The sequence below is a fragment of the Natrix helvetica genome, assembly GCF_964273705.1.
Source record: "Natrix helvetica genome assembly, chromosome: 5".
Taxonomy (NCBI): Eukaryota; Metazoa; Chordata; class Lepidosauria; order Squamata; family Natricidae; genus Natrix; species Natrix helvetica.
This window is the reverse complement of record NC_138551.1, coordinates 34157701-34182775: the sequence shown is the minus strand read 5'-3', so window position 1 is coordinate 34182775 and position 25075 is coordinate 34157701. Positions and strand designations below refer to the sequence as shown.

The 25075-nt window shown below is 37.9% G+C and overlaps 1 protein-coding gene across 3 annotated transcripts in view; it reads left to right on the top strand.

The window, feature by feature from the left end:
- The window catches only part of RASA2 (RAS p21 protein activator 2), a 49904-nt gene extending 25118 nt beyond the window's left edge, over positions 1-24786 (top strand). For all 3 annotated transcript variants that reach the window (XM_081954775.1, XM_081954773.1, XM_081954774.1), the window contains exons 11-24: positions 255-403; positions 5848-5962; positions 7257-7331; positions 9170-9293; positions 11378-11484; positions 14121-14207; positions 14287-14364; positions 14734-14807; positions 16407-16513; positions 17003-17085; positions 19379-19587; positions 20682-20785; positions 22936-23125; positions 23997-24786. In XM_081954775.1, coding sequence (XP_081810901.1) covers positions 255-403; positions 5848-5962; positions 7257-7331; positions 9170-9293; positions 11378-11484; positions 14121-14207; positions 14287-14364; positions 14734-14807; positions 16407-16513; positions 17003-17085; positions 19379-19587; positions 20682-20785; positions 22936-23125; positions 23997-24027 — 1533 coding nt within the window. In that variant the 3' untranslated portion in view covers positions 24028-24786. The remainder of the gene's footprint in view (positions 1-254; positions 404-5847; positions 5963-7256; positions 7332-9169; positions 9294-11377; positions 11485-14120; positions 14208-14286; positions 14365-14733; positions 14808-16406; positions 16514-17002; positions 17086-19378; positions 19588-20681; positions 20786-22935; positions 23126-23996) is intronic.
- The last annotated feature ends 289 nt before the right edge of the window (positions 24787-25075 follow it).

The following is a 25075-nucleotide window of genomic DNA, read 5'->3' as shown; positions in this document are numbered from 1 at the left end:
AATTAATTTAGTAATATTTCCTACCTAAGAGCCAAAAACACAGTGTTTGGACCAAAAGACTGAGAGGAAACTGGGAGCCAATGGGAAGGAAGGAGTATTTAAGAAGTTTCCCTCAGTCTATGGACCAATCAGGCTGTGACAATACCCACATGTGATCTCTCCCTCGAATCCACCGGAAAAATTACTATTACTCTTATTAACATTTCCCTGTATATTTTAATTATGTACATTCATCCCATTTCCTCTTTTTATAGCCAATTTCTGCATCAGCTGCTTACATCTTGGCCGAAGTGTGTCGTGAGAAATATGGTGGTATTTTGCCACTTATAAGGTTGTTGCTGCACCATCATAAATTAGTGCCGTTTATTACTGCAGTGGCAGAATTAGAACTGAAGGAAACTGAGTAAGTGATGGACTTTTTCCATTCTCTCCAATAGCTATATCTATGACAAAGATAAACTTGTCAAATACACTTTCAATGAAATTATTTTTGTCAGTAAATATTACAAATTTTCTGCTGCTTAGGACTAAGTGATTCAGAATCTTTTGAAATGAATACATAATAGTTGCTTGATTTTGTTAGATAATAGATAATTACAGCAGTTTTGACATACACTATTTTTAAATTCTGGGAAAATCTTGCGATTTTCTAACCCTGTAGAAAAACATTTGGGTCTTCCACAGTTTATTTTCCTTATATTTATTAAAGAGGGAATCCTTGCAATTATGCTTTGCCTCCTCCCCAATGAAACACTGCATTAAAGATTAGTATAATTCAGTCCAATGTTTCTTCCTCCTTCCTGATTGAAGCCAGCTAAGCATGTATTGGTTTTATTAATGGTTATAAAATGTGCAAATTATCTCAGGTTTCTAGAGTTTATTAATGATTTGATTTTAAAAAACATAAATGGCATAGCAATATCAAGATTATATAGAATCAAAGAAAGATAGAGGAATTTAATCAGTTATATGATGATGTTATATTTCTGGAAAGAAATTGAATCAATACTATACAATACAATACAATAGCAGAGTTGAAAGGGACCTTGGAGGTCTTCTAGTCCAACCCCCTGCCTAGGCAGAAAACCCTATACCATTTCAGACAAATGGCTATTCAACCCTTCCAAGACGGAGTGGCTGTGGGTTCCGGCCCCCCGGTTCAACCAGTTAATCCCATCTCTGGCCATTGGGGGCATTCAACTCGCCCCCGTGGAGCGGGCGCGCAATTTGGGCGTCCTCCTGGATGCCAGGCTGTCCATGGATGACCATGTGACAGCCGTGGCCAGGGGGGCGTTCCACCAGGTTCGCCTGGTGCGCCAATTGCGCCCCCTATTGGACCGGGACGCCCTACGCACAGTCACCCATGCGCTGGTGACGTCTCGCCTGGACTACTGTAACGCTCTCTACTTGGGGCTTCCCTTGAAATGCACTCGGAGACTGCAGTTGGTCCAGAATGCGGCCGCGCGGGTGATTATGGGGAGTACTAAGTACTCCCATGTGACACCTCTCCTGCGCGAGCTGCACTGGCTTCCTGTGGTCTATCGGGTGCGTTTCAAGGTCTTGATTACGATCTTTAAAGCGCTCCATGGCTCAGGACCTAGTTACCTGCGGGATCGTATTCTGCCCCATACATCCCTACGACCCATCCGCTCACACAGAGAGGGACTTCTCCAGGTGCCGTCCACCAGACAGTGCCATGGGACGGCGCCTAGGAGCAGAGCCTTCTCTGGCGGGCCCAGCCCTGTGGAATGACCTCCCCCCGGATATTAGGACCACTACTGACCTCCGCTCCTTCCGAGTAAAGCTCAAGACCCACCTATTCCAAATAGCCGGCCTGGCTCAATCATAACTTCATAACGCTCCTGATGGGTTTTTTAATTCAGTAATTTTATTTAATGGGATTTTAAATTGTGTTTTTTAATTGTCTTTCACTTATGAGTCTATATGTCTTTGTTCTTTATGTATGTATGTTTGTCTTTATCTGTATTTTATCTGTTTTGATTGTACGCCGCCCCGAGTCCTTCGGGAGAGGGTTGCGGCTAATCAAATAAAATAATTATTATTATTATTATTATTATTATTATTATTATTATTATTATTATTATTATTATTATTATTATTATTATTATTATCTTCTTAAAGACTTCCAGTGTTGAGGCATTCACAACTTCTGGAGGCAAGCTGTTCCACTGATTGTTCTAACTGTCAGGAAATTTCTCTTCAGTTCTAAGTTGCTTCTCTCCTTGATTAGTTTCCACCCATTGCTTCTTGTTCTACCCACAGGTGCCTTGGAAAATAGTTTGACTCCCTCTTTTTTATGGCAACCCCTGAGATATTGGAACACTGCTATCATGTCTCCCCTAGTCCTTCTTTCTATTAAACTAGAAATACACAATTCCTTCAACCGTTCTTCATATGTTTTAGTCTCCAGTCCACTAATCATCTTTGTTGCTCTTCTCTGCACTCTTTCTAGAGTCTCCACATCTTTTCTACATCGTGGCGACCAAAACTGAATGCAGTATTCTAAGTGTGGCCTTACCAAGGCATTATAAAGTGGTATTAACACTTCATGTGATTTTGATTCTATCCCTCTGTTTATGCAGCCTAGAACTGTGTGGGCTTTTTTGCCAGCTGCTGCACACTGCTGACTCATATTTAAATGGTTGTCCACTAGGACTCCAAGATCCCTTTCACAGTTACTACTATTGAGCAAGGTATCACCTATACTGTACCTGTGCATTTCGTTTTTCTTGCCTAAATGTAGAACCTTACTCTTTTCACCATTGAATTTCATTTTATTAGATAGTACTCAATGTTCACGTTTGTCAAGATCCTTCTGTATCTTAAGCCTATCTTCTGGAGTGTTGGCTATTCCTGCCAGCTTGGTGTCATCTGCAAATTTGATGAGTTCCCCATTTATTCCCTCATCCAAATCATTGATGAAGATGTTGAAGAGTACTGGGCCTAAAACGGAGCCTTGGGGTATTCCACTGCATACTTCCCTCCATATAGATGCAGTTCCATTGAGGACTACACGTTGAATGCGGTTGGTCAGCCAGTTACGAATCCATCTGGTGGTGATGCTGTCTAACCCACATTCTTCTACTTTATCTAGTAGTAGGTTATGGTCTACCTTATCAAATGCCTTACTGAAGTCCAAGTAAACTATATCGACGGCATTCCTCTGGTCCACTAATTTTGTCACTTTGTCAAAGAATGCAATAAGATTAGTCTGGCATGATCTGTTTTTGACAAACCCATGTTGGCTTTTGGCTATTACTTTGTTTGCTTCTAGATGTTCGCTAATTTGTTGCTTGATTATCTTTTCCAGAATCTTTCCTGGTATTGAGGTCAGGCTTATAGGTCTATAATTTCCTGGATCTATTTTTTTTCCTTTTTTGAAGGTGGGAACCACATCAGCTCTTTTCCAGTCCTCTGGTAGTTCCCCGGTGCTCCATGATCTCTGAAAGATATAGTTCAGTGGTTCTGAGATCTCGTCTGCCAGTTCCTTCAGAACCCTGGGGTGTAATCCATCCGGTCCTGGTGATTTGAACTCGTGTAGGGTAGACAGGTGCTAACACTGTTTTCTTCCCTATTTCAACTTGTGTTCCTAATCTGATTTTTGTGGTGCTGTTTTTGATAGGTTGGACTGTTTTATCCCTTTGTGTAAAGACAGATGAAAAAAATGAGTTAAATAGTTCTGCTTTCTCCCTGTTGCTTGTCACCTCCCTGCCACTTTCTCCCAGCAATGGACCAATTGTTTCCTTAACTTTTTTCTTGTTTTTAACATGTTGGAAGAAGCTTTTTTTGTTATTTTTTACTTTTGTGGCAAGCCTTTCTTCATTGTGAGCCTTAGCTTTCCTCACTTCATCTTTACATGCTCGGGCTATTTGCTGATATTCTGCCTTAGTTATGTCCCCCCCTTTCCACTTTTTATACTTATCTTTTTTGTCTTTCAATTTGTCAGAAAGTTCTTTATGCAGCCATGCTCGTTTCTTTTGGGAGCTATTATTTTTCTTCTTCATTGGCATTGTGCTAGGCTGGGCTTTTGTAATCTCATTTTTCAAAATTTCCCAAGCTTCTTGAGTTGTTTTCCCCTTGAGGATTCTCATCCATGGAATTCTTCACAAGCTCTCTCTTGAGTTTATTGAAATTAGCTCTCTTAAAGTCCAATACTCTAATTTGACTTTGTTCTACTACTTGTGTTTGCATAATGTTGAATTCCAATATAGCATGGTCACTTTCCCCTAGGGCAGCGATGGCGAACCTTTTTTGGCTCACGTGCCACAAGTGGGGGGAGCGCAGGGGGGTCGTGTGCGGGCGTGCCGCACCCATAATGCAATGCGCGACCCCCCCCCCAGTGCGCATGCGTGCACAACCTCCGACCCCCCCATTTTTACATGCTTTTTTCGCCTTCCCCAGGCTCCAGAGGCTTTATAGGAGCCTGGGGAGGGCGAAAAGAGCCTCCCCTGCCCCCCCCCAGAGGCCCTCCGGAGGCTTCAGGGACCGTCCGGAGGCTTCCCTGAAGGCTTTGGAATGCTTAAAACCACCCTCCGAGCAAACCAGAAGTCACTTCCGGTTTGCTCGGAGGGTGGTTTTAAGCGCTCCGAAGGCATCAGGGATGCCTCCGGACGGTCCCTGAAGCCTTCGGAACGCTTAAAACCACCCTCCGAGCAAACCAAAAGTTGCTTCCGGTTTGCTCAGAGGGTCGTTTTAAGCGCTCCGAAGGCGTCGGGGAAGCCTCCGGATGGTCTCTGAAGCCTTTGGAACGCTTAAAACCACCCTCCGAGCAAATCGGAAGTCACTTCGGGTTTGCTCGGAGGGTCGTTTCAAGCGTTCCGAAGGCTTCAGGGAAGCCTCCAGACGGTCCCTGAAGCCTTCGGAATGCTCAAAACGACCCTCCGAGCAAACCGGAAGTGACTTCCGGTTTGCTCGGAGGGTTGTTTTAAGCATTCCGAAGGCTTCAGGGAAGCCTCCGGACAGTCCCTGTAGCCTCCGGAGGGCCTCCAGGGGGGGAAGCTCTTTTCCCCCACCCCAGGCTCCTATAAAGCCTCTGGAGCCTGGGGAGGGGGAAAATGGGTTTTAAAAAGGTGAATTCAGCTGGCCAGCGCGCACATTCGCGCTGGCCAGCTGAAAGGGCAGCGCCTCGCGTACCCTGACAAATGGCTACGCGGGCCACCTGTGGCACGCGGGCCACAGGTTCGCCATCACTGCCCTAGGGTTCCTATGGCTTCAACGCCTTTTATCATTTCCTCTCTGTTAGTGAGAATTAAGTCCAATATGGCTGATCCCCTTATTCCTTTCTCTACTTTTGGGGAAACAAAGTTTTCTGCTAGGTTTTTTAGGAACCTGTTGGATCTTTCACTTGATGCAGAGTTTGTTTCCCAGTTGATGTCAGGGTAGTTAAAATGCCCCCCTACTATTGTGGTGTGCTTCCTACATACCTTAGTTAGCTGACTAAGTTAGGTGACATTATGTGCATTTTTGAATAATAATAATAATTTAATTTAATTTAATTAATTTAATGAAGACCGTGCATATTCTGATTGAGTGTTTGGAAAGAGGTGTCAAAAATTAAATTGTGCCTTTTGTATCTTAATAAATGTTTGTATAATATTGATTATACCTACTATTAAGGCAACCTAGAAGACATTGGTATCTATTGATAATATATATCCAGATATATATTCATAATATTAAATATATTTTAACATTTTGCATTATTATAAACTACATCAGCTAGAAACTCTGCAGCAGAGAGCTTTGGTCATTTTGTATCTGCTTGCGTGTTTGTTGATATGTGTATATGCATATAGTGTTGAATTTCTAATTTGAATTGTATTACAGAGAAGTAAATACAATCTTCAGAGGAAACTCTTTAACTACTCGATGTGTAGATGAGATGATGAAAATAGTGGGAAAGCACTACTTGAAAGTTACTTTAAAACCAATTCTAGATGAGGTATGATAAATGTATGCATTAAAATGTTATATATTGGGAATAGAAAAATTCCTACTACCTAAAATTTCATGCTACTACTACAGATATCAGTTGTTTTCAGCTTTGTGCCAGGTCTAAAATGTCTATATTGCTTTCTTGAGACTGGATAAACTATTCCAGTTCTTATGCCAGTCTGCAAGGCAAATCTAATATGCTACGTAAGATCCAATCACTTTGCAAAATATTAGGTTGCAAATTGTTTAATCCATTTGTTTAATATTTTCACCTTATATTAATATATTGTGTGAACAACTTACCAAAGGCTGAGCACCTCATATTAAACTTGAGAGTACAATATTTTTACATCTACCATCATCTTCCCTTTTCAGTAGCATACATCTGCTTCGCTAGACATAGATTTGAAATTGAATTTTCAGTATGCAAATAGAAAGAATGTTGTTTCAGTGGTCAGAATTCCAAAGTGTAGTGGGAATTAGATTTCAAAACTATTTTAAAAAATGACAATGAAACACATCCTAGGATAGAGCATTAAGGGCAAATATAAAATTTTTGGAAATTACTATATCCATTAGTTTGTGCATATCACAATGGAAATAGAAAATATGCAATGTTTATTATGGGTTTGGAGTACTGCAGGGAGGAGATACAATTTCACTCCATATTGTATTGATTTTATGTGAAGATTGAAGTAAGTAAACCAATTTTGTTGTATTTAAGTACAATGACAATAAAGATTATACTTATACTTATAAAAAGGCAACTTGGCAACCCATATGTTCCTCACTTATATTTCTCTGAGTCCTCGTTGTCACAAAAAGGGTTACCTTTTTCATTGTAGCAGCTACAATTGTAGGGGATAAATAACACAGCATCATTTATAGTGTGTAGCTTCATCTTCCCAAAACAGCTCAGTCTCATTCAGCAAAGATTGCTGGTATTCTGGTGACTGCATTTTAACTTTTCCTTCTGGATATCATCTAGCATTACTAGCTGCAAGCCAGAGCAAGTCAGATATCACTTTAAGAAGAAAGTATATTGTTTCCTAGTTACCCATATGGGTGATACATGTTTAAAAAGAGCAGGTTTTTTTCCTATAACTGTAGTGCTTCAAATGGCCAACTTTGCATTTACTGCATAGGTAAAATTTTCCACACAAATTGTTGAGAGAACATAGTTATTATTATCATTTTATAATTGATAAAACTTTCATTATTTTAACAAGAGCAAATGTTACTGAATTCATGTCTGAGTAGATTGGTATATAATTGTGCTGCAAATTTTAATCTTGTTTTAGATATGTGAAAATCCTAAACCCTGTGAAATTGATCCCCTGAAACTGAAAGAAGGAGATAATGTGGAAATGCACAAGGTATGCTAAAATGTTGTGTGGCTCTTTTTTAAAAAAATTTATATTTATGGAACTTCTAGAAACCAAGCATTTTCTGGAATGTAAAAGTCCATAATAATTTTTGTAACAAAGTATATTAAGAATCTGAACATCTTTCCTTTCTCTTATGATTTTGCCTACTGCATTTCTGAACTTCAGCTTCATTGTGTCAACCACACTGTAATTAAGGGGTATAATTAAAAACAACTGTAGAATAAAATACAATATTTGATATATACTTGACACAATTTAAATCAAACCATATCATCATATTCCACATCAATACCTTAAATTGTACCTTAAAACCTGTCAGCAGCTAATGCAGAGCCTATGAAATTGAAGCATGAGGGTCCATCACCAACAATTGATGTATATGCAGGCCACCACATTTTGGGCCAGTGCAGCTTCCAACTACTCTACAAGGACAGCCTTATGTGACATTCATTGCAATAATCTGTACACATGAAAATGAGGGCATGAGTTACCATACAAGGTTTTTCTACACGGGGTTAAGTTTTATTTATTTATTTATTTATTTATTTATATTTGATGCTTCTAGACCGCCCCCTCTCCCAAGAGGGACTCATTGCAGTTGCAGTTGGCACAAGTTGCAGTTGGCACACCAGCCACAGATGGACAGTAGTCTCTAACCATGCTCTAGAAGGATCTATGGGTTTAGAAGCCCTTTTCCCCCATTGCAAACCTTCCTTCAGGTGGGCAATACCTACCTATACTGGTGTCAACAGAAGATTCTTGTACAAACAGTAACTCTTATCTTACTTGGGCTCAGATTCACTCTGTTTTCTCCAGTTCAGATATTTAATAGTCTTCAGAAACCAAGAGAGAATATCAGCAGCTTCTCCCCTATAGTTCAAGATGGCAATGTAAAGTTGGGTGTCATCAGCATATTGATTATACAACTGGGCTATTAGATGATCTCATTATTGACTTCATGTAAATGTTAAAAAGCAAGGCAGAGAGGAACAACTTCTGTGACACTTCACATATCACAGGCTATCAGGTCAAGCTCCTGCCACCTCTGACTGGAACTAACAACTGAGGAAGGAGTGGAACTATTGCAAAACAATGCCACCAGTTCTCAACCCCCATAGGCTGTAAGATTCCATGGTTGGTAGTACCAAAGCCAACAGAATGTCTGATACAACCAGGAAAGATGCACTATCCCTCTTTAGAGTCCTAAACCAGATCATCCAATAGGAGAACCAATGTCCTTTCTCTCCCTTGTCCAGGCCTGAATCCTAACTGAAAAGGGTCCAGATAATTGTTTCATCCAGGGCTCTATGAAACTGGTCCGACACCATTGTCTCAACAACAATGAGGAAATGTTGGAAACCAGATGGTAGTTGGCCAAGTCCCCTGATTCCAGGACCAGGCTTTTCAGAAGGGAGCACCCCATAGTACTTAGCAAGACTTCAAGGAATTCCCTCCCTACAAAGAGCTGTTGACAATCTCCCAAATTCAGGTGGCAGACAACAGCATAGGATGTCTTAACTTCCTTCAAGGTAACAAACCAGGAGGAATCCCAGATAGCATCACAGAATTTTGCCCCGGTAACCACCAAGGACAGAATGACATCATATAAAGTGACTGTTTGTGGGGGGGGGGGGGGAAGAGAATTTTTGGTGGGCCTTTTTAGACTTATTAGTATGCCTTTTATTCTTTAAACTGCCACTAAATGCTAGGATGGTAACCATACGTGCAGATTTTGTTGAAGAGATTTACCTCATTGATAAAATGAACTTGGTAAACACTTAAAATAAAAATAAAAATTAACTTTCTGAAATTATCTGTCTGCACAGGAAAATCTTCGTTATTATGTTGACAAAGTTTTCAGTACAATTGTACAATCAAGCATAAGTTGCCCAACTTTAATGTGTGATGTCTTGTGTTCACTGAGGCGCTTGGCTGCTGAAAGATTTCCTAGTAAGTGTACCAATGTCTCAAAATGACTATATGATCTATGGCTTGAATAAAGGGTCTATGTCCATGAGAATGTTACAAAAAATCAGTTCTATAGCATTTATAAAAAGAGGGAAATACAAATTATTAATATACCAGTCATAGACACTGCCTGCCTTGTGTTGATATACTGCTGTTAACAGCAAGCAATCATACTTATGCTCCACAGTAATACTGTACTAAAGGGATAGGCAGCAGTGACTTTGGACTACAACTACTATAATAATCTCACTGGATATGCAGACTGAGGCTGAGGAGTTGTAAATTAACATTTCTTAATAAGTTGCCTCTTCCTACTATTTTACAGAAAAATAATTTACATTTCCTCCCTATAGAAAGTAACACAGTCATAGAAAATATATTTCATAGGTGAGTATTGCATGCACCAACCTCGGATGCCTAAATTCATCTCTACCTTTACTTCTAAAGTAAGAGGAAACAGGCAGGAAACTGATTGCACTACATATTTCCGTTAGTATTAACTGTGTTTTATGGAAATGTATCAAATTTTAAAATGTACCTTTGGAAGTATCTTCCTTTGCATTGTTAAGATCAATCATAACAATAGAGTCTACTATTAAGTAAATACAGAAGTGGAAACCTGCAATTTCATTCACACCTGTGACAGAGAAGAGAAAGGGGCATAATCCTTAGTTTACTATAATAAATAGGTAACATCAAATAAACTGTAACAATTCTGATACATGCCCAATAACACAGGGCAATGCATCTTTCATCATAACTTCACTTTCATTTCACACTACTTGCTACTTCTCTATTTTGCAGAAGAATACCGTGTTTCCCCGAAATTACAACATGTCCTGATAAGACCAGCCCATATTTTTCCTGTGGGCAAAAATATACGCCCTCCCCCAATAATAAGAGCCCCCGGAAAAACCCCCCCTCCAGGCAGAGTGCCACTCACCAACCTAGCAATATCCTGAAGGCGTAAAGCCGCGGGAGCCGGGGTGAGGGGGGCAAAGGCGCTCACATTGCTTGATGCCTTTGGGATACCGCTAGGTTGGTGGGTGGCACTGTGCCCAGCTGGAGCAGGGGCTTGCCAGGCAGCTGCTCTCATGAGCAGCTGCCTGGCAATGCCCCTTTCCAGCCAGGAAGAGCGCCACTCACCGACCCAGTAATATCCCAAAGGCGCTAAGCCGCGTGGCACTCTACCAAACTGGAAAGAGGGCTGGGCCAGGGCGCCGCTGCCGCTGTGACCCCACTGCCACCGCCACAGCCCCCCCCCCGCTGCCACTTCCGCCATGCTCCGAGCATAACCGGCTTCCAAACTCCAGAGATCCGCTGCCAAGTCTTCCGGCAGTGGCCGTTCTGGGACTACGCTCTATGGTTGTGTGCTGGCTGTTGGAACACTGGTGGGACAGAGAGTCTTCCTGCAGCCATCCCACAACCATAGAGCGTAATCCCAGAGTGGCCACTGCCAGAAGACTCGGCAGCGGATCTCCGGTGTTTGGAAGCCGGTTATGCTTGGAGCATGGCAGCAGCAGTAGGGCAGTGGGGCGGTGATGGCGCCCTGTCCCAGTCCTGCAGGGACAGCTGGGCATGGTGAGGCTGTGACGCACGCGAGCTGGAGGCAGAACAAGTGCTCATGCAACCTCTCTTTTCAGCCAGGCAGAGCACCATTCGGCTTAGCGCCTTTGGGATATTACTGGGTCAGTGAGTGGCGCTCTGCCCGGCTAGAAAGGGGGGTTGCTGGGCGGCTGCTCATGAGCATGGTCACCTCATAGCGGCTTTGTTGCGCTGCTGTGACAGTGCAACACAGCCGTTTGCCTCTGAGGCTGTGCCTGGCTCTTCGGGCGCCCGCTCGCAAGAGAGCAGCCACCTGGCAAACCCCAAACCAATAGGCCCCCCTCCATCGATAATAAGGCCCAAGCAAAATTGGGGGGAGGGGAGAAAATAAGATCCTATCTTATTTTCGGGAAAACACGGTAGTAAACATTTTTTTCTACTGGCACCCTACTAAGGTTTTTCACTATCTTTATTTCACCCATTTCCTGCTAAGTTGTACATTTCATGGTTTTTCTCTGCAGATGACCCTCATGTACAGTACTCTGCAGTGAGCAGCTTTGTGTTCCTTCGTTTCTTTGCTGTAGCTGTAGTATCGCCTCATACTTTCCATTTACGACCTCATCATCCAGTAAGTTTTGATAATGTTATGTTCATACAGTTGGTGAGCTTAGGAGGATGTATTCAGAGATGAGCTTACAACATAAGCAGCTGAGGGAGCCTGAAAACCACTTAACTTTTTTAATCTTTTTTTTTTAAAAAAACCTCACTGATCAGTTATCAAACAGTAAAGCATTCTGATTCACTTTCATATGTTGAAAGTAATAGACATTAGAAACTAGTATACAACTAAAACCAAACTAAACATTTGACTAATTGGAATCTAATGACTTAACATTTGGGGGTGTATTTCCTATTTTCAGTAAAATTAAGAAAAATTAAAAATGCATTCATGCTGGTTGATAACTATAAAAAATTTGAAAACATATACCGAAGAGCTAGTCTGGTGTAGTAGTGATTAAGGCACCAGGTTAGAACCAGGAAATTATAACTTCTGATTTAGGTATGAACCTAACTGGGTAATCTTGAGCCAATCATTCTCATCGCCCTAGGAAGGAGGCAATGGCAAACATCCAAATCTTGCCAAGAGATCGGCAAGGACTAATGCAGGTGGATGCAAGGTGTCAACATTAACTCAAAGACAGACACACACACACACACACACACACACACACATACACACACACACAGCAATCATACTCCATCATTTATATAATTTGGTTGTTTTTAAAAAAAAATATTTTTAGTTGATTTAACTTTAACTGTATAGCTCAAAAGCCTTTAATAACGTCTCTTTACAGATAGTCCTCAGTGCAGTTAATAAACGAGTCATATTATTATTCTAAGCAAAATTCTTGTGAAAACTTCCACAGGAAATACAGTGCAGACAGAATAAATTCAGTAATATTGCAGGAAGATGTCTATTTTTTTTCTTCCTGGATTATTGGTATATGATTCTTTTAGGTGCATAATTTCTACAACGTATTTATGTGCAAATATTCCACTGGACCAAGAAGTTAAGCATTTGGCAAAAATTGTGATAATTTTCCTTGCCTATTTTGGCACTGAAGATGCATTTTTTTTCCTTTAGAAAATACCAAATAGTACATGTGGAATTTGCACAATTTTTCTTCCAAATTTTTAGGCCAGTGTTTTCTCAGCTACACCCCACTTCTCATATCCACTTTATTCCTTCTTTCACTCAGCAGCTCAAGATATTACATACAGTGTTCATTTCTCTCATTCCCCCCCCCCACACACGCACACACACAATCACCACCTTCTCAGTGGGCTGGATTTCGAGATAGTGCATGGCCAAAAATCGCCTAGTGAGTTTCCATGAGTCATAGTGGACCTAGACTTTGCCAGTGCCACTTCAACATTTAACCACTATATCGCACTTGGGTCTCTGTTTTTTGGACATTGCCTATCAATTCATCTTTTTCAGTCTTAGATCTCATTCTTCATTAAAGTAAAATTGAAACTTATTATGTTGTCCTTACTAAAGGATTAATTTAAATCAGTAGAGATTTATAGAATTATAGGAGGCTTATAGAATCCTTTGCCCACTAATTAATTAATTAATAAAAGTTATTTTCTATGTTCTTAATTCTTGCCAAAAAAACTTTCTCCAAAAGATTGAGGAACTTTCCAAAACACATGAACAAATATTTCTTATTATTTTAGGCAAAATTACGCTGGATGTCACTTATTGACTGCTGTGCAGTTAGGACCAACCTCTTTATATCTGAAGAAAAACAATTCTTGTTTCAATATTACAATGCTTATGTGAATGCCCATGAAACCTTTATAGTTGCAGAAAACGTATGTTTGATATGCTGATATATCTGCCTATTTCATAGTACAGATAGTTCTTGACTTGGCCAACACTCAAATAATCACATTTTTAGATGCTCGGTAACCAGCCCATGTTTATGGTTGTTTGCAGCATCCTTTGGTCATGTGACTGTGATTTACAACTCCTCTTTCCCTCCCCCCCTTTTTCTTTTCTTTTCTGGAAGCCGTCATTTACTTGAGGTTTCTGGCAAAAAACATAAATTGTGGGCAATGGGTTCACTTAATAACCAAAGCATTTGCTTAACAACCATAGTGATTCACTTTAACGACTATCATTAAAATGTCATAAAATCAGTTCGGTCATATGATGACCCACTTTGTTTGGGCTCAATTACAGTTGTAAGTCAAGGACTACCTGAAATACTTTGTCACCAGATACATCAGATTTGGTGGTCATATTACAGGTAGTTCATGATTGACAGCCACAATTGAGCCTCAGATTTCTGTTGCTAAGCAAGACAATTAAGTGAGTTTTGCCCCATTTTATAACCTTTCTTGCCACAGTTATTAAGTGAATCACTGAAGTTAAGTTAGTAACATGGTTGCCAAGTGAATCTGGCTCCCCCTTTCTCTTACCTTGTCAGAAGATTGTAAAAAGTGATCACGTGACCCTGGGACACTGCAACCGCCATAAGTAAATGCCAATTTCCAAGCATCTGAATTTTGGCCATATGTCTGGGGATGCTGCGACTTTGTAGATGTGAAAAACAGTCATAAGGCCCTTTTTTCAGTGCCATTGTAACTTTGAACCACCACTGAATGGTTGTTAGTCAAGGACAACATGTATACAACCCAGTTGAGATATCACTTGTAAAATAGTGAATGTGTTTCTTTAAATTCCTCTTATAGGATGCACAAACATCTAGAACATTAACTCTTATATCAAAAGCAATTCAGACACTGGGAAGCTGGGGAAGTTTATCCAAAAACAAGCTGGTAAGTATCACACTGAAAATACTTTAGTCTACTGGCATCTCTCTATAAAGATTTACTTCTATCTATTTTCCCTTTCTAGTCAAGCTTCAAGGAGACATTTATGTGTGAATTTTTCAAAATGTTTCAAGAAGAAGAATACATTGAAATAGTCAAAAAGGTATTGTTTCCTTTATACATATTTGACTTTCTCAAAAAGTGTTTTCCTAGCTTTCCTGCAAAACTAGAAACTTTTATCATATTTATTTTTTCTGTGAGCCACAGATTAAATCTAAATTGTCCAGCAGAGGCTTGTCTCTATATGTTACATTTAAAACTCCACTTGTTTTAGTAAAATACTTGGGATAAATGTTTTAAAAATAAATACATAATTAAATGCAAAAGAAAAATGTAGAACAACTTTAAACTATTGAAATGTTTATTTTACTTAAAAATAAGTGTATTTTAATGTTCTAAATTTTCATTTTTAAGATTCTGGGTAAAATTGGGAAAATAAGTCCTATTATTCTAATATATTCTCCATATTCAGTTTTTAGATGAAGTGTCTTCCACGGAAAGTAAAGAACCAAGTGTCATGAATGAGCCATTGCATCTAAAAGAAGGGTAACTTAATATAAAGTACACTGTGCAAGGCTGTAATTGATTTTTAAAAAATACATCAAATATGTAAGACTTATGACACTTTATATTAGTTCCAGGCAGAATTGTTGTCTTTCATTCAAAACTACTTATGTATTTGAAAAAGTTGTTCTGAATGTTAAGGCTTTGTGAAACGAGTGTTAACATTTGGGCTTTTGTAGGGATTTCTATTGACTTAAATATAAAACATCTTAATCCTATGAACAAGATTGCCTTCCCATACTCTTATACTACCTCTATAAATCAAGTGTGAGCAAACATTTCAAGTTTTGCCATTGTTTTATGCTGTCAAGAAGTATTCAGCCAGGAATTAAAAATTAACAAATAATTAAGGAGTTTAAAAATTATAGCCTTAAAGGAGAATATTTGTAGCTCAGTGTTGAAATGAAGACTCCTTGAACTTGGTTATTTTCTTGTAGACATTTCATTACCAAACTAGGTAACACCATCAGTGTTAGTAAGTGTTAACGCAAGCACTTTCATTTCATTTTTTAGAGAAATTTCATGAACAATATCTGGAAGTGGTATAGGCATTACCTTGTTGACTTTTACTGTAGTTTAGGAGTCCATGAAGTTATTTATAAATGGGATCTATCTATACAAGGATGTTCTTTTATACAATGAAGGAAACTACAGGTAGTCTTTGTCTTAACAACAGTTCATATAGTGACTGTTCAAAGTTACAGTGGCACTGGAAAAACTGACTTACACTTATTTTTTACACTTGGGACCATTGCAACATCCTCATGGTGACATGATCAAAATCAGATGCTTGGCAACTGACTCATATTTATGACAGTTGCAGTGTCCCAGGGCCATGTGTTCACTTTTGTGACTTTCTGACAAGTGAAGTTGATGGGGAAGCCAGATTCACTTAACAATTGTGTTAACTAACCCAACAACTTCAGTGATTCAGTTAGCAATTACGACAAGAAAGTCATAAAATGAGGCAAAATTTACTTAACAACTGTCTCACTTAGCAATAGAAATGGGATCAATTGTGATCATAAGTCAAAGACTGTAAGTCAAAAAAATGTCTTCAAATTTTGAAACATTTCTTGTTTTATGTAATAAATTATAGTAATAGTATCAATGAAATGCTATTCTAGTTTATACCTGTGGTTTTTTACTATATTCAGTTTTAATTAATAGTCCTAAATTAGGTTCCATGATAATTTTGGGTTTGTAGAAAAATTGAGCATTTTAAAAAAAACATTGTGAGTGGTACAAACATTGTGTAAAATATTAATCGAACCCCATATCCAAGTTTTTACATGCCAATTTTCATACAAGAATAGAAAGCACAAAAACAGTGTGAGAGGATGAAAAAGAAGAGAGTGCACTAGAGGAAAGAAAGAAAAAATATAGGAAAGAAACTGCATGGCAGTTTAGCAGGCCTTGATGCAGAATCAGGGAATAAGTTCTCAATACTTTTTTGTTCTGACCATTTGTGATAAGATCTGAAATTAAATCCATTATCTAATTTGTAAATGAATATACCTGGATAGCCTATTAGAAAATTTGAAAATATCTGTGAAAAATGTTCTTGTATTTGTTTCACAGGGAGATGTTCAAAAGAGCACAAGGAAGAACTCGTATTGGAAAAAAGAATTTCAAGAAGCGTTGGTTCTGTCTTACAAGTAGAGAACTCACTTATCATAAGCAACAAGGTATTGTACTTTTTTTTTAATGTTAACCTTTCAAGTTATACATCTTGACCTGATGGTGATAAACGGATTATATGCTTCAATTCCAATGGTTAAGAGTACGTTATAACATTGTATTTGTTCAGTATAAACAAAGTACTCTTTTATGTTTTTAATTATGTAATTTTTCAGAATGCATTGTTTACAAAACTATTTGCCATTGGGCTTATATTTGTGAGTTAATCAGGATAATGTAGACAAATGTATACTTTTGAGTCGAAGAAGCAAAAAATGAAATATTGGATTCCTTTACCTGTAAGGTTATTCGTTCATTCATTGCAGATACATTCCCAGCAGAATACACTCAGTTTCCCATCCTGACCAGATGCTTCACTATCCTTATCTTTATCAAATATAATGTATTCCTCCAGGAATTTGTGTTTTGCATTATCTAAAACAGTTAAGGGTTAAGGGTTTTATTTATAATTAAAGGATTTATATTTTTTGATCCAGATAAAGAACCTATATTCACCATTCCAGTCAAAAACATTCTTGCAGTAGAAAAACTTGATGAAGGTGCATTTAACAGGAAAAATGTAAGTAACTTTTGAAATAACAATCATGCATGGAAAATTCTAAAATATCACATAAAAGTGAGAACTTTAATGCCAGTATACAAAACTCTATTCAAATTCTTGTTACATGTACTGAAAAAGCAGTTGTATGTTGATTTTGAACTACAAAGTGTCCTCAAGCCTCCTACAATCACCATAGAGCTCAAAATTGCAAAGTGAAACAGTTAAGTGATTTTACCCCATTTTACAACCTTTCTTGCCACAGTTGTTAAATGAATCATCACAGTTGTTAAATTAGTAACACGGTTGTTAAGTGAACCTGGTTTGCCCATTGAATTTGCTTGCTAGAAGATTGAAAAAGGTGATCATATGATCCTGGGACATTGCAACCATCATAAATACGAGTCATTTACCAACTGCCTGAATTTAGGGTAAGAATTCCTATATTATTATTAGTTTTAATGATCCAGTTAAAAACATAAAACTTTGTAACAATATAATCAGAACTACAGAATTCGAAGATGCATTATAACCAACACAGAACTTAGCCACAATAGTACTGATAATGCTAGGGTTAGAATAGAGTTTAGTTCATTATGAATACGACATAAGAAGTGAAATAAGTGAATTCCACATATTAAAAATTGAATGCAGCATTATGTGGACAATAGTTTCAGTCTTCTCTGATACCCAAAAGCAAACCTCTTCCAGTAAGGGAAGTTTGGAGTACTTGCTGAATAGAAGCACTAATGGCAACACTTTATATTGTTCCCAAACAAAGTCTTTCAACAACCCCGAAAAGGTGAGAAGTGTATTCATTTAAAATCTAATGTTTTGGCTTTAAAAAGCTTTTAAATGTGGGAAAAATTAACTCTCCACCATTAGATAAAAAGAACGTCTAATGGCAGGAGAAAATTGTAATGCTGCCTGAAAGGCATAATTATAGTCCTTTAATGATCCTTTTATGTTGAAGACTGTTCAAGGTGGTTGTATTTAAAGGTGTCAACCTGTTCAATCTCAATTCCTCTAAAAAAAATCTGGTAAATCTGCATATTAGTGGGGCTTTTATAAATTCCAAAAAGATACGACTATAAATAAATACTTCGTTAGAGGCTGGGGCTTTTCTTTGTAGGATGATTTGTTTTTCATTAAATCAAGAACACGAGGATGGGTGATACTAAAAAGATAAATTTACTAATCATTCTTTTAATTCCTCAATGTCTAACTTCTATTTGTCATACCTATTAATTCAAGTTGTGGCAGAATTCTCTTCTTGCATCTCTTTATTGTACTAGAACAGTGATGGCGAACCTTTTTTTGGCTGGCGTGCCATAAGGAGGGGGAGGGCAGGGGGTCATGCACAGGCGTGCCGCACCCATTACGCAACACGCAACACCCCCCGTGCGCATGTGAAGTGCTCCCCCCCACTTTTGCATGCTTTTTTCTCCCTCCCCAGGCGCCATAGGAGCCTGGGTACAGCGAAAACAGCCTCCCGCACCCCCCTGGAGGCCCTCAAGGCTTCCCTGAAACCTCCAAAAGACTTAAACCGGCCCTACAAGCAAACTGGAAGTGACTTCCAGTTTGCTCGTAGGGTGGTTTTTAGTCCTCCGGAGGCTTCAGGGAAGCTGCCTGAAGGTCCCTGAAGCCTCCGGAGGGCTCAAACCGGCCCTACGAGCAAACCGGAAGTCCGTTCCCGAACTTCTGGTTCGCCCATAGGGCTGGTTTTTTGCACTCTGGAGGCTTCAGGGAAGGTCCAGAGGGCCTCCAAGGAGGGGGGGGGTCTTTTCATCCTCCCAATGCTCCTATAAAGCCTCTGGAGCCTGGGGAGGGCGAAAAATGGCTTTTAAAAATGCTGAAGTCAGTTGGCCAATGTCCGCTGGCCAGCTGACAGGGCAACGCCTCACGTGCCCTGATAAATGGCTCCGTGTACCACCTGTGGCACGCGTGCCATAGTTTCACCATCCCGGTACTAGAACAATTAGAGAGGTTACTTGCTCTTCTGCTTTCTCTTTTTCTCTGCCTTGAGATATCCTCAGGGGTTTGATGTTAATCATGGATGAAATTGGGCAGTCTATCAGCCTAGAAGCAAAAATGTGGATCATAATATCCCTCCTTTTCTGAGCAAAATGGACATTAATACATTAACCAGTATCTGTTACACCAAGGCAGCCATTTGGATAAGCATCCAGTCTTCTGTTTTCAAAGCTTTTTAATAATACATAAACAAATAAGCATAAAAAATCATGCCGAGGCTTTTTTTTCTTTTCTCCTCTAAATAAATAGTTGATTGTTTGAATAGCGTTTTCTTTTTCAGATGTTTCAAGTAATACATGTTGAAAAACCACTCTATGTGCAAGCAAATAATTGTGTGGAGGCTAGTGAGTGGATAGAAGCTCTCTGTAGAGTGAGCAGATGCAACCAAAAGCGATTGAACATCTATCACCCATCTGCTTTTTTGAATGGAAACTGGCTTTGCTGTAAAGCCACATCAGAAAACACAGACGGCTGTATGCCATGTACTGCGTGAGTAACATCTACAAGAAAAATAACATGCATGTTTTGAAATAGAAATAATTTTGCTTACAGTATATTGCTGTAACTGGTTGCCTTCCTAATGACCAAAGGGAGATTCATGTCAGAATTATATATGTGTTTGAGATTAGCAAGTGAACATTACTAGATTTGAAAATGTATTAATATTTATGGCAACTTGTCATCAATTCTGATTATGAAACAACATATATTATTAATCCTATAATAAATGAAAGTACTTAAGTTGCTATTTGGAAATGACTTTTTTTCTTTGCAACCTGAGTATATATCATTACAGTGCTCTTTTTTTCCCTTCCTTCTTTCTTTCTTTCCTTCATTCCCCACTGCTTCCTAGGACATAGGGAATCTCACGATAAAATCCACCAAAACATACTATAATATTACTATAAAAACACAATAAAAGTTTATTATAACTATAAAGTAAAATAACTGGCATCCATAATACGTATTGGTGGAAGCAAGTAGGGAGATATACTGAATGGATTTGGCACAAATTAGATTTAACAATATTTCTCATTGCAAGCTGTTGATATTTTGGAATTGATATTTCTTACTGTATGTGTTTTATATTCTGTTGCTTACTCAAAGCAATGATCTGATAGTTGTATATGTATGTGCCTAGCTTTCAATCTTATTCCTGGTTGTTGTTTTTACTAAAAAGATGGTTGATTGATGCTTGCTTAGTGAACATTTCTGTCTGAAGCAGTTACAGAATAGAGAGTGGGATTTCATACTTATTTAACCCTAATCGTATATTGTCTCAGCATCAAATAATATGAATGGTGTATAAACAATTATTGCATGATATTAGGAATTAAATTGCAATTAACTAGTTTCACAGATGAATTGCTATTGCCTTATAGACTGTTTGAATTAATTCTGGCAGGTCATATATTGAGAATTCTTACCTATCATGATACAGTATAAATGTAAGCATAAATGATCTAGAAGTTTTGCAAATCTTCATTGCTTGTTTCCTCTTTTATTTGTATATGCATTAATATATAACTAGTGATTCTCCTTTAAAAATAACATTTTGTAAAATTTTGTATTTCTAATTGAAGAGGTGTACCTGCTGACATTCAGATAGAAATAGATGGAGATCGAGAAACAGAGAGAATCTACTCAGTCTTTGCAATCAGTATGCCAAAACTCCAAAAAATGCAAGGTATGAAAGACCCATTTGTCAAAGTAACAATCAGTTTTGTATATTAATAGCTAGTATTAGCTATTGTCTAAATTGGTAATTCCATATCCATTCTAGATAATTTTCAAATATAATAGGTTGGCTCAAAACAAAAATCACGTCAGGCAAAAATGATAGATTTCCAGGTTTTTCCCAGATATTCTCTCTCAGCCCCCAACACTTTTGTCAATTTTGTTATGCTATAGCCTGATTCTACAGTTGTTGAAATACTTTTTTTCCTCATTAATCTACAGGCATAATGACAAAGTGAAAACAGAATTTTAGAAATGTCTGTAAATTTATTTTAAAAAACCTGAATTATCACATTGGCATAAGTATTCAGACCCTTCACTTAGTACTTTGTTGAAGCACCTTTAGCAGCAATTATAGCTTGAGTCTTTTTGGGTATGACACGACAAGCTTTGTACGCCTGGATTGGGAGATGTTCTGCCATTTCTCCTTGCAAATCCTCTCAAGTTCAGTCAAGTTGGAAAACAACAGTTGGTGGACAGCCAATTTTAAGTCCCTCCAGAGATATTCAATAGGGTTCAAGACAGGGCTCTGGCTGGGCCACTCTTAAGACATTCACAGAGTTGGCCCTAAGCCACTCCTATGTTGTCTTGCCTGTGTGCTTAGGATCATTGTCATGTTGGAAAGTGAACCTTCAGCCCAGTCTGAGGTGTTGAGCACTGTGGAACAGGTTTTCATTGAGGATGTCCCAGTACTTTGCTCCAGTCCCACAGTACAATGCTGCTGCTGCTGCCACCACCATGCTTCAGTGTTTGGATGATATTGGGCAGCTGATGAGTGGTGCCTGGTTACCTCCAGACATAACGTACTCTTAGGAACCATCCGTCCAGCAGAAATTTTATTGTAATCTTGCCCAGATCTGTGCCTTGCAATAATCCTGTCTGAGCTCTGCAGGCAGTTCCTTTGACCTTGTGATTTTTGCTCTGTTACAGTATGCTTTGTCAGCTGTGATGCCTTCTTTAGAGAGGCTAAAGAGAGTGCCTTTCAAAATCATGCCCAATGAACTTAATTTACCATACGTTGACTCCAGTCAAGGTGTAAAATCATGTCAGCAACGATCAAGAGAAATAGGCATGAGACCTCAATTTCAGTAGCCCAGCTTGATAAAACTTAATAATGAACATCAAATATAATCACTCCCTTGCAAAGGGTCAGAATACTTATGCTGATGTGACATTTGAGGTGGTTTTAAAAAAAATAAATTTACAGACATTTCTAAACTTTTGTTTTCACTTTGTCATTATGGGGTACTAAGTGTAGATTAATGAAAAAAATGAATTTCAATAACTGGTATTAGACTGCAGCATAACAAAATTGAGAAAAGTGAAGGGGGTCTGAATACACTGTATTCAAGATATGGTTCTCAAAAGAATCCTGCCAGGGTACATCTCACTTACTGCATGTGTGTTAATAAAGTAAAGCCTACATTTAATAAGCTAATACATGGAAGGGAGAAGTCTCTGTTGGAGCTGAATCTCCATTACATCTAAATAGGTTTTAATTTGAGCCTATCTATCCAAATGTAGTAATAGTGGAAGTGATGTTTGTGAATTTAAAGGCTCAAGTAGAACTAAGTCAAAAGGGTATTGTAAGCATTCCCCAAGTAGCAAATATGGAATTGCAAAACCAGGGAGTGATTATATTTGATGTTCATTATTTGGGAACTAAGTTTTATCTAGTTGGGCTGCTGCTTTTTGAGGTTCTTGAGGTTAGGTTTTATGCATTATATATAAAGTCTGATGATCCAAGGTTCATTAAATCTAGAAATTGTTGACTCAGAGCCATCTCCTGGATATTCAGACTTGATAGAATTTACAGATTTATGAAAGAAGAATATAATAGTGATCCTTTTGATCCTTTATATTTTTTCATGGAAAAGTTTGTATTTATCAGTCCAGAAACAACCAATTTAAATTGTTTTAATTTACACTGATGAACTAGTTAATTAACATGAAACAGTATTCCGTTATGCCCCCCAAATACCTTTCTTCATTATTTTAATTAATCACATTTATGGCAAAACCTATGTCTGAAGATACAGAACAGCAAAAGTTTGTTTCTTGAACATTTAAAACTTCATAATACTCTATACTTATTTCTAGAGGCTTGTGGAAGTATAGCAGTCTACCAAGGTCCACAGAAAGAGCCAGATGATTATTCTAATTTCAAAATTGAGGATTCGGTAGCAACTTTCCAAACTCTTCAGCAAATAATATCGATTGTAGAACAATTGGGCATACATCATGATAAGTATCGAGAAAAAAGATCATCTAGTGCTAAATATGGCAGTGAGTAAGTATTGTAGGCAATTCTACCATTACAACAGGCTTGTTCTTTAACAAACTGCAACTATATGTTAATGTTATTCTGTGACCACATAGTCATCTATGCATTATGTATTGTTCAAGATAACTACCAAGATAAATCATGACAATAGGTTTTGGTTGTGAAAGATAGTTCAACTAAATGTTAATATATCATTATTATCTTTCACACAGATGAATTGCAATCAATTCAAATTTGGGGTCAAGTGATTAGAAATAAAGCAAGTGGATTTTGTCCTGCCCTGTACAACATATTACAAGATGTAATTTGGGAAGAAAGTAAATTCTGAAACATAATGACAAATTTGCTACAATAAAATGAACATATATCACAACTAAATGCAGTCCCTATTAATACCAAACTAATTTTAATTGAATATGGCTAGTTTTGGGAATGCAATGTGTTTAGAACTTGGAATTATCTCTGAGGGCAGTTTAGATGAGCAGTTAAGACCGCAACCTTCATTCTGCAAATCTTAATACAGTAAAACCTTGATTTAATTGACTAATTGGGAAAGGAAGTGTTCAATATTTCCAACTGTTAAATATGAAAATACATTATTTGCACTTGTTTTCTCCTTTCCATAGGGATGTCATTATGCAAATAATATAAACTGCCTCAGGTTTTGTAAAATTAAGATGGTATGAATAGATCCCTCATCCAGATTGTTTCCTTATTTGTGGGAGATATCCAGGTGGATTTAAGTCTGCTCAGTAGGAATCAGTAAAATTGAAATTTTGTTGTTATCCCAAAACACAGCACTAAAATTGTAAGTGAAAAATAATTTTTAACTTGCTGTTTCTAACAAATAGATAAGGTTCTTTTTTTTCTTTTGTAGAGAAAACCCAATTGTTGGAAAAATTTCCTAACCAAAGGCACTTCAATAGAAATGGATTTTGAAAGAAAGGAATTGGAATAATTTTCACTCTTTAATAACAGACTGCTTTTGTGATCATTCAGTGAATTTAAGAATATACATTTCCTGCAAATTAGCTGCATTCATAACCTTATTTAATATTTAACAGTGGAAAGAACAATGTGGAATCAGATTTCTGCAGGGATAAGGGAAACATATTCATATTGTTTAAAGAACTTAACATACAACAATATAAGTAAAGCATCTAAAGCTGGGATGATCTTCTAAAGAAATAAGCTTTCTAAGGAAGAAAACGACTACCACCACCTTCAGTTGGAATTTTATCTGCCAGGATAATCATCAGCTTCTGTGACTATCACTATTATCTGGACAAAGATATTCTGACAGGCGGCAAAAGAATTTGAAGCTTTACATTCAGCGCACAGTCACTTTTAAAACTTCCTTTCTTAATCTACAGTATAAATGTGTTGTATTTTTTAAAAGAACAGAATGATGGTACTTTTTCAAAATGTGCATTGACAATTAGCAAAGTTATGTTATTTAAGCGGTGTCACTGAAGCAGGACAAGTCAGGGAATCTATATGTCTTGTTTACAATTGGAGTGAATAGTGAAATATGTGATATGGAACAATTGTGGTTTTTTATAACACATTCGTATTTTTAGTGATTGGGGTTGGGGGGAGGAGAATATATGCTGTTCAGATAATACTGTAGCTGAATACCATGTGGCATATAATAAATAATACTTTTTTTTTAAATGCCTAAAGGTAGACGGTATACAGTGAACATTGCCATACCCAATTGTAACTAGCTCTTTTTGAAAGTCACTCCAAGCACTTTACATATCTGGTTACCCCAGATTACAATTCTAGATACTTTATAGTATCTAATCATTATGATCAGTTGAATGATCACTACTGTGGCTTAAAACCATACTTTTATGATATTTTATATCTAGGATATTTTTTACTTGCCAAGTAAAGTTTTGAACTAAACTTTACTTTTAGAAACTCTTAAACTTGCCTTGTTCTATTTGTACC